The following is a 10482-nucleotide window of genomic DNA, read 5'->3' as shown; positions in this document are numbered from 1 at the left end:
AAAATAAAAGTGATTTATATTAATATTGTGAAAATATTTACAAAAAAAAAAATTAACATCAAAATTTAAGACCGTTTTGATATGAGGATTTTGTTTTAATTTGGAATTCTGTGCGAGTAAAAACAATGCTGAAGTGCAAAACAAACAAAATATTTATCTTCTAGAATACAATTAAATATTGAATGACAATCTTTAATTTTGTACTCCTATTCTAACTATATAATGATTTTTAAAACTTGAATCAGCCAATATTATTAAAGATTACTTAAAACTGAGATTGTTTAATTAAATAATATATATTATATAATATTATGTTTGATAAAATTATAAACCTATATTTTAAATTTTAAAAAGATTACCATACATATTATTATACACTAAAGTGTACGAATAATTGATTAAAATTAACTGTTCAATACATAAATGTATAAATAATAAAATGTTAAGAGATACTGACTGATTCACAAAATCACCGTGTTTTTTCAAAATAAAATAAAATAAAATAATTAAACAGTTATACAATTTATATGGATAATATTTAATGTTTAGTGTTTTAATAATAATTATCATTAGTCATGACTAATGAAAAAACTTATTTTATATAAATTAGACATTATACAATATATAGTATATATTTTTATTTAAAATTAATATGGTAGTACTTAGATAAATATTATGACTAATTCTGTATAAGAGATAAATTATTTTATTTAAGATATCAAAATTAAATCTTTCACATTTATTATTTTCAAGTAAATAATGAATGCAATACTATTTGATACAAGTAAAAAATACAATATTTTTGATAGTTAACTTTTTATAAAATATTCGTTCAAATGTTGTAGAGCAATACATTTATTAATACATAACAAAATTTTTAAAAAATATAGCAAAGTTACTCTTATAATATGATAGTTATTCTATTCACTGAAAAAATATATATTAACCATAACATTCTATTCTTATCATTTTTAAACATAACAGATCTATGAGAAAATGTGACTCAGAAGCCTTAGTTTTTTAAAACTATTTTAATTTAATATTTATAAATTTAAGACCTAGAATTATTAAACTGAATATACTGTTATGGTATTGTATCAATTTTAAATTTAATACCCCCAAACCTGAATTCCTAAGCTGTTAAGCTATTAATTACTATGATAATTTAAAAAGTGAATATATTAAAATTAGTATACAGACATTTTAATGTGTGTATGTCAATATTATTGTAAAAAATTAACTTATTTCCTTCAATATTTAATATAGTATTAAATTGAATAATTTACAATAGGCTATCATTTTCTGAAATGTACTAAAATGTACAATTTGAAGAATGGCTACAATAAGAGATCTGTAATATTTGAAAATAAAATTTAAATCATTAATAAATGGGTCACAGAAAAAAATGAGTCAATTGTTAATATTATACCACAAATTAAAAAAAAAAAAAGTTAATTTATTAAAAGACTATAGTATTGGTATTTTTTCTACATTTAAATTAGTATTGACAATATTTAATAAGAATAATCAATAACAATAATGTTAATAAATATATATTTATATATGTATATAAATTTTATAACACAATCAGGGCTACACCTTAATTATAATCTATGCCTACACATATATTAAATTTGTTAACTAAATAAAATGGTTATTATCTATATACATTATACAAAGTACATAAAATTAAAATCAAATTATCAATCAATACTTAGGACTTTATATAATTTAGGTCACAAATAACCATTATTTAATGATTGTTAAAGATAAGTTTTTTATACACACACGCACACACACATACATAAACACAAATAGATATATTTATAACATTATTTGTTATTATATAGAAAGTCCAGATTTGTAAAATAAAATTATTCAAGCACAGAGTTATTAAATTATGAACAACAGATGTTTAGTTGTCTATAATTAATATTAATTTAAATACAATTTATTTCTTTTTTACAGCAGTTGTATTACTAGCCGGTCTTCCAGAGTTTAATCCTGAATATTGATACTTCGCTTTCTTTTCAGATGGTTTCAAAATCTTAAAGGATAGAATAATAATTCATTAAATATATAAAAAAAAATAAAAGAAAAACTTATCAAGTTTTAAATATTTCAATATGAAATATTAAAACTACAGTTGTAACATAAAATTTTTTTAAAAAAATTATGCCATAACAGGAAATTCCATCTGTAAGGTATTTTATCATTAGTATAGAAAATTTTGCAAGAATATTGTCATAATATTTAATGCTTTCACTTTGAACTTTATATGTATTCTTTAAAATTGTTTATATGTATAAATGTTATAAATATAGTACAAAATTTTGTTTCTACATAGACAACATTAAAAATTAAATAGATGAGTAAAGGGTCCACAGAAATTCTTATAGTTTACTCAATATAGTCTGATCATGCATTTCAAATATTATATTTACTACAAATTAAACAATAATTAGATATTTTTATTAAATAAACATAATTTTGCATTAATTTATTCAGATAAATATTCAAAAAATACATAGGCATAATAAAAATTGTTTTATTCAATTTAGTATGAACCAAATAGTTGACATACTGACAACTTATGTATTTTGGACTAACAGAAAAAAATAAGATAAAACATAGAAATCCTAGCCATAATAATTAATAATCTAAATAATTCAAATAATATGAATTTGATATTATTTCACTAAATTGCAATATTATGAATGAATAAATATAATATTTAAGTAGTATAAAGTATTCTGTTTGACAATAGTGAGTTTCACTTAATTTGATCATTGGTTTATAGAATTAAAAATTAAAATCCAAAATCAAATCTTATGTTACTAATGTTAAATTAACAAATTATAAGAATCATCAAGTACTGGATAATTGAATCACTTTTATAAACATTTCATCGTTGTTATGTTATTTCAAACTGATAAAAGTTGTTATATTATAATATTATGTACAATATACATATATTATTATGTAGATATTTAATTAAATATTATAGTGAAATTAAAAATACATTTTCTAAACTTTACTTTATTTTAATCATACATATGAATATAAAATCATTAGAAAAAAATGTTCGTGGAATCAACTGGTTAATGGAATCAAAATGATTTAAACCAATATAAACATATTAAGCAAAACTCACTGTATTATAAAAATGTTATTATATTACTTTTTATAATAATTTTGGTATGTATCACAAATATTAAAACAATTATATAGTTAAAATCTTACTTGGAATGAACACATCAGAGTTGCATCAACAGACATCATTCCACCTGCATTATCAAACTCCCCACAATAATTTGGTGCAGAAAACAATGTAACCAATTGCCTTTTGGCAAAAAATTCATAACCATCTTCTACAACCTATAATGTAATTAACATATAATTTTGAAAAACATGAAAAATTTCAATTAAGGTCCATTATTTAAAATGTATAGTATTTACCTGATGTGCTCTACATATGAGATCTAAGTCATGTCTATTTAAAAATTTTGCTACAACATCTGTACCAAATGTGAAAGAAACACCTCTATCATTTTCTCCCCAACCAGTTACATCTTTGTCAGGATCAGACCATAACAAATCACATAATAAACCTAAAACAAGAGATAAATAAAATAATTTTCATTAAAAAAAAAAAAAAAATTTGATTTATTTAAATTTAAACATTCTACATCATTTACAGGTAATTTTTTGGTTTTTATTATTATAAAATTATTCAGGAATCTAGTCTCTAGTTAATCTTTTCTATAAATAACTCTTGTTAACATTGTTTGTCTAACATACCTACAAAGAAATACACTAAGTTTAATATGATAAAAAAACTATACAATTATTAGCTCAACAAAATAGTAAGAAGAATTTTAAAATGTATTATCTGATGCTGTACTTAATTACCTATAGAAAACTAACTAAAAAATAATTTTATGTCCCAAAATACTAATTTTTTGGTAAAACTGAAAATTACCAAATTGTAAACTGGGGCATTAACTTAAGACTAAATAATTACAGCATATAATTGTTAAGTATGTATTGAAATTAAGATGTGTACAAAGACTAGCACTGATACTGAGGAGTAGTGCTTCAAATATTCTAGAAAGGCAACTAAACAAATAATTGTATTAATATTGATTGATTTTTCAATTCTATAAGTACATAATCGAAACATTGAATTAAATCAAAGTTGGTTACTGCTTAACATTACAAATTAAATTAGAAATTATATCTGTTTCTTCAGAAAATTGGTTATATTTTGTTCCAAGAAAAAACATTGATTTTGTACATTTAAACTGAACTCTAGTTGCTGCAGGTTAGACTATCATTTCTCTATCAGATCCAATAAGTTTTGTATCAGAGGGAGCTCTGATACAAACCAAGAATTTAGCACAGAATCAGTAGGCGAGGTTGTTCTTTCGTGGAACAGTGTATAGTTCTAAATTTATGAAATGATTATATATACAAAACATACAGATAGTATCATTAGACTGAGTGTATTTTGATAAGGTATATTACTAAGTACCCTACAACTCCTTTAAACTAAATAATAGAAAATTTACCAGTATCTGGGACATCAGTTGGACGCATTATACGCCTAATTTGTTCCATTCCTTGTAAATCAGGACTAAGTCCGCCATGACAACAAAATATTTTCTCATCAATAATAGCCGCGATAGGTAAACAATTAAAACAATCAGTAAATGTTTTCCATAATTTTATATTGTAACGTCTTTTACCTATATATAAATATGTATAAATATAAAAAAAACATTTTTTTTTTTAAAAATAAAGTTTAAATTAGTAGTAATAACTACAATTTAAATAACATTACATTCATCATAAAATCCATAGATCCTGTTTATGCTTGCACATTCATGATTGCCTCGTAAAAGAAAAAAGTTTTCTGGATATTTTATTTTGTATGCTAATAAAAGACATATGGTTTCTAAGGACTGTTTTCCACGATCAACATAATCTCCTAAAAATAAATAGTTAGCTTCTGGAGGAAAGCCTCCATACTCAAATAAACGTAACAAGTCAGTATACTGGCCATGTATATCTCCTAATTAACAAAATATAAAAAACATAAAAATAATAATAATAATAAGATGCTTGCAAACAGGGCTGGATCTAATGGGGGGGGGGGGGGCTCTAAATTACGGCGCCAAATTGTGGGCATAACAAAGGGAGAGGGCGCTAATTTTATACTTTGCCCCAGGTAAAAAATATACTAGATCCGGCACTGCTTACAAAAATATACATAAAATTATTATTTACCGCATATTTTTAAAGGTGCTTCTAAATCTAATAAAATTGGTTGTTGTAAAAATATTTCTCTAGATTTCAAACATAATCCTCGGACTTCTGCTTCGGACATTTGTACTGTTTTACCAGGTCGACATCCTCTTACTATAAATAAAGTACTTATATGTAATATTATACAGTTGTAAGAATAATACAATATATTTCTACTAATATATAAATGTTCATATCTAGTATTGTTTGCATTGTTTTATAAATATTTTTAACTAATTATGAAGATGAAAAACAATAAAATATAGTTTTAAGTGGAAATTTGAGTCCGATTGAAATTGAAGGACTACAACTACTCAGTTAGAATACATCTAAAAAATTTAGTTCCAAAGCTTGATTTTAAGATAATAATATGAAACGTTGTTTACTATCGCAAATCTCTAATTTGCAATTAATTTAAATTTCACCCATTGACATAGTCACATATCAACTAGAAACTAAATTTAATCATCTTATTTTAGTAGATAATTAAACAGTATATTTACACATGTGCATTTACCAAAAGCTTGATCAACTGGTTTTTAGAAATAGTCATACTGTGAATGGAGGTCTAATAACATGAGTATTAACCTTATGAATTTGATTTATTATATTTATTAAAACTTTAGGATTTTAATATTAAAAGGTAGTTACTAGATTTCTGATGAACATGGACATTAGTCGTCATAAAAACAACAAATTGAATTTAAACATCTGATATGTATAGGGACATTTTAATTAAATACTGTACGTATTTGATAATTGTTTGAGAATCAGGTGCATAAGTTGAATTTATTATTCATTCCTAGAAATAAGAATTCAGAACATACCTACTTTATTTCATATTTGTGAGCCCATTACTGGTATACATTTTAACCAAGTTAAATCTAAACTAAAGCTAACTCTTTCAAAATTATGTTTATAAATACATAATGTATACATTTATCATTTAAATATAATAGGTGAGTTATAAAATAAATAACATAGTAAAAAACAAAGTGAAAAGTTAAAATTATTTTTTAAAAGTGTAAAGTGAAACCGTTATCAAGATATGTCACAATACTAAGTATTAACTGATAGGAAGCTAAAAATACCAAAGCACAAAAAGACACATAAAAATCCCACATTATACTGTCACAATAATCACTAACAATCGAGGATTGTAAATTATTGGTAGAATATTTTGTTTATATAGCTTTATATCAATTGCCTTTATATTAAATAACTTTCTACAAACCTACAATACTATTTAATTTCAGGTTAGGCATAATATATATGCAGTTATATGATAAATTACTACAAAATAAAAACAATTTTGAAAAAAATACACATCTCAAAGAGGGTACCAAAATTTTTTTTAAAAATTGACGCCCTAAGATTTTTGGATTTCATAGAATGTATAAAAACAAATCTGTATTCACTGTAGAACATTTTTATTTAGTGTCTTGATATTATCAATTTCAAAATAATGAATAAATTACATGGCCATATAAAAGTACATTATTATTATAGTAAATTTGCATAGTTTTAATGTAAGTATTAGTTTAAATTATAAATAAGTGTTAAATAACACAACATTTTAATGTTTACAAAATGTCTATTCTCAAATTTTTACTGAATGGTATGTATATTAACAGATCGGAAGCTAACTATAACTTGTTAACACATCAAATGAAAGTTTTGAACCTACCAGGTTGTATTGTAATAAAAATTCCAATTATAGTTCCTTCGTACGAATTGTTTGCCAATCTTACCTTCTAATAGTCGTGCGATTATGCTGTCTATACTTAATGGTTCACCGTCTGCCATTGTGGACGGAAAAACCTTGTACGGATTTCGAATTTAACACGATTTGTTGACAAATTATACGAATTTGTTTAGCGTCTGAATGGATAATGGTTAGGTCTATCAATTGAGATTCAGGGGGTCGTATACCGCCTCTACACGTCCCGCTAACATGTAAATTAATCTTAAATAATGTGTCGGTGTGGGGTCGATGGGTCGGCTGGAAGGGAAAAATGGCGAACACTTTCTCCCCACCATAAACACATATGAATTTTTTTCTTTTTTCGTTAATTCTAAAATTAAATTTAAATTGTATTATAATTTATAGGTATTATTTATATTTTATACTCTTAAAATAATTACACCTCTCATAAAATATTATATTTCGTATTTTTTCAATTTATTGTGTTAACCCTGGTACCTATTTTGTAGTTCGAGGTTAAAGTTTTCCTCACAAATTTTTCGAGGTTATGTTTGTAATCTCAACTTAAATCATTTGAATTTGTCTGATAAGACGTAGACAGTAGCAAGTAGTGGTAAACAATCAATATAACCATGTACCATTCGATAAGTTCGCGGTATGTAAATATACTCCACGGTTATCACACATATGACTTACACTGCTTACAGCTTACACATATTCAACTTATCAATTTTCAGAAAACGGAGATCTAGATTACGGATCCGGCTACATATTTTCAACATTCAACTGTGAATACAACAATTTAAGTGAACAATTATTATGCAAATATCTCTAGACTTCAGTCTGTTAACTTGATATTTTTATATTTGTATAATATTCAATTTTTAAAAGTAAAACTATAAATTACCGTTCTAACTTCTTAATTATATATTTAAGCATCTTAAGTCAACCTAGACATCAATTATTAAAATTTATTTTAAAATAATAAAACGCTACTTAGATATTAACTTTTGAAACATGACATCGATATTACGTCAAATGATTAACATCAATAAAACGACAAGAATTAGTTCAATGACTTATAAACAATTTCTAAGTACTAAAGCTGATGATCCAATTCAATCACATATAGGAAAGTTAGTAAAGGGTAACAAAATTGTTGTCTTCATGAAAGGTGTACCACAAGCTCCCAGATGCGGCTTTAGTAATGCAGTTGTTGATATTTTAAATATTCACAAAGCTAAATTTGAAGCTCATGATGTATTGATTGATGAAAGTCTTAGAAATGGTAAATATTTATAATATATTTTTTTAATTATCTTATATTATTATTTAAGCTATATATTCAATTTTTCTATCCCCACAATGTGATCATTACTCGAAAAATTTTTCCTTTGTAGGTTTGTACCTATGTGATTATCATTAATTCATATGTGCGTTTTGTAGGAATAAAAGAATATTCCAATTGGCCAACAATTCCTCAAGTTTTTATAGATGGAGAATTCATTGGCGGTTGTGATATTATGTTGGAATTACATAGATCAGGTGAATTAGATAAAATACTAGAAAAGAACACTCAAGAAAAGCCTGCAGCATAAATTTGTTAAAGTGTTATTTAAAATTTTAAGAATAATGTAGTTTCATTCTTATTGAATTAACAATAAAAGAGTAAAATGTATTGTTAAAAATTAATATATGTTTAATTTAAACTAAGTGTTGATGTATTTTTATAGCGTTGATAAAATATCCTACTTACATGTATTGTATTAAATAACTATGTATAAGACGTAAATTTTTGATGAAATCAATTTTGTTTTTTTTTTTTGTTATACTTCAAAAATGAATAACCATAGAAACTTAAATATTTACCAAATACTTGAACTAACTTTTTTTTCATATTTGTGCTATTTCTAAATATTTAAAAATTTTCTTTTGTTTAAATTAATAACAATGGTATATATTATGATTTTTTGCAAAATAAGTTCAACCTACCATACTATAAAGTTAAGTTACAATAATGCCCTGCTAAGCAAAAGTACTATCTCATTAAAAACAATGTGTTAGCCACGGTATTTGATAGGTATTACTGATTATACACGTTTTCTATAGAAAAAACCCCATAAATTACATTAAATAAACTAAAACACAATTATAATTTTTGGAAAATGCCGTGAGTAATCAAAAAAATTTAGTGGTACTAAGACACTGAGTAAGAATTTTTTATCTTGTATTTACTAAGCATTAATTCCATTAATATTTTTGTAAACATGGCATTTTTTCTTAATATTTCCATGTTCTATTTAAATTATGGTGTCATTGCTTAGTAATTTTTTGATGCCACTGTATTATTATAAGTGTGTATTAATCTCTATATAAAGGAAAGTGTACTTTAATAATAATCAACGCCTAGCTGGAACTGCTGAAGCTATGAGTATGAAATTTAGACAGTAGTTTTGTTTCATGATGTAAACACCTACTAAGAAAGGATTTTTCAAAATTCAAACCCTACAGGGTTAAAAAGGGGTATAAATGAAAAAAAATGATAAAAAATTAAAGTTTAATATGCACCTCGGTCATTGCATTTGCTAAAATTATTCAAGTAGTTATTGTTTAAACTGTATCATAAAGATATTACAGATATGTAGTTTAACTTAAGGGTTAGAAATTAATAATTATATACTTACGTACATATCTTACGGGCTCCAAAATCTACTGGTGCCTACCTGATACTATACTGCTCAATCATAAGTCTCACGGGCAACGCCAAGCTGAATGGCTATAAAATAACCTGAGTCCAGACTAACTCACTGATTAGTAAATGTGGAGCCTGGACAATGATAGATCAAAGCTTGCAATTTAGGTTAGGTACCACAAATTTAATGAGCAATAAGAAGCACTTTAAAGTGGTGCTTGCACAATTTTTGAGATTCAATATAGTCAATGAAAATGTTGAAAAGTTGAACACCATTAAACCGAATATTAAATAACAAATTAAACAAAGTTTGAATTATATTATAGAGTGGGAATTTTTAACGGGCAATGAAGTGCACAGGGTCAGCTATAATTGTATATCATTTTAAGACAGAATTTATTTAATGACATTATTTAATTTGTCACCGGCAATACCGTAAAGGATCAGCTAGTAGTTTATAAATTGTTATCATTTGGAAGCTTATTATTTTGTTATTTATAACTTTTAGTAGTTTTATTTTCTTCCGGTTGTAAATTATTTTTTAGTGTATTCACAACCTTTATAGTAAACGTTATTATAAGTACTATTAAAGTTGCAAATGACATTTTTTCTTAGTAAATAGAAGTATTTACGGCTTTTGTTGCTAAGTAATAACATAAAAGCAACTTGAAGTCATATAATAATAAGTCAATAATACAATATGTTTTAAATTTGTTTTAAAACCAAAACCAAATAGTATAGAAAATAATAAAGGTGTAAGTAAATGAAAAATACAAAA

The 10482-nt window shown here is 24.5% G+C and overlaps 2 protein-coding genes across 2 annotated transcripts; one reads left to right on the top strand and one right to left on the bottom strand.

Annotated features, from left to right (window-relative positions):
* Positions 1-1531: 1531 nt before the first annotated feature.
* LOC114129181 (serine/threonine-protein phosphatase PP1-beta catalytic subunit) lies at positions 1532-7353 on the bottom strand. Its single transcript, XM_027993838.2, has 7 exons — positions 7059-7353; positions 5290-5421; positions 4844-5074; positions 4572-4748; positions 3460-3611; positions 3244-3378; positions 1532-2047 (listed from the first exon to the last, which is right to left on the bottom strand). Exons 1-7 carry the CDS (start codon positions 7111-7113, stop codon positions 1952-1954), a joined length of 978 nt encoding a protein of 325 aa, XP_027849639.1. The 5' UTR covers positions 7114-7353; the 3' UTR covers positions 1532-1951.
* Positions 7354-7697: 344 nt separating this feature from the next.
* LOC114129190 (uncharacterized monothiol glutaredoxin ycf64-like) lies at positions 7698-8725 on the top strand. The gene is made up of 2 exons (XM_027993848.2): positions 7698-8300; positions 8459-8725. The coding sequence occupies exons 1-2, from the start codon at positions 8030-8032 to the stop codon at positions 8608-8610; spliced, it is 423 nt and encodes a 140-aa protein (XP_027849649.1). The 5' UTR covers positions 7698-8029; the 3' UTR covers positions 8611-8725.
* Positions 8726-10482: the final 1757 nt, after the last annotated feature.

This window comes from Aphis gossypii, chromosome 1, assembly GCF_020184175.1.
Source record: "Aphis gossypii isolate Hap1 chromosome 1, ASM2018417v2, whole genome shotgun sequence".
NCBI classification, from domain to species: Eukaryota; Metazoa; Arthropoda; class Insecta; order Hemiptera; family Aphididae; genus Aphis; species Aphis gossypii.
This window is presented reverse-complemented; position numbering and strand designations above follow the sequence as displayed.

Bases quoted from the DNA above. Each gene is read 5' to 3' on its own strand.
- LOC114129190 (XM_027993848.2), top strand. From the start codon at position 8,030: ATGACATCGATATTACGTCAAATGATTAACATCAATAAAACGACAAGA. The intron at 8,301-8,458 runs GTAAATATTTAT...TGCGTTTTGTAG, and splicing joins TGATGAAAGTCTTAGAAATG to GAATAAAAGAATATTCCAAT.
- LOC114129181 (XM_027993838.2), bottom strand. From the start codon at position 7,113: ATGGCAGACGGTGAACCATTAAGTATAGACAGCATAATCGCACGACTA. The intron at 4,749-4,843 runs GTAATGTTATTT...ATTTATATATAG, and splicing joins CTATGGATTTTATGATGAAT to GTAAAAGACGTTACAATATA. The intron at 3,612-4,571 runs GTAAATTTTCTA...CTCTTGTTTTAG, and splicing joins AACTGATGTCCCAGATACTG to GTTTATTATGTGATTTGTTA.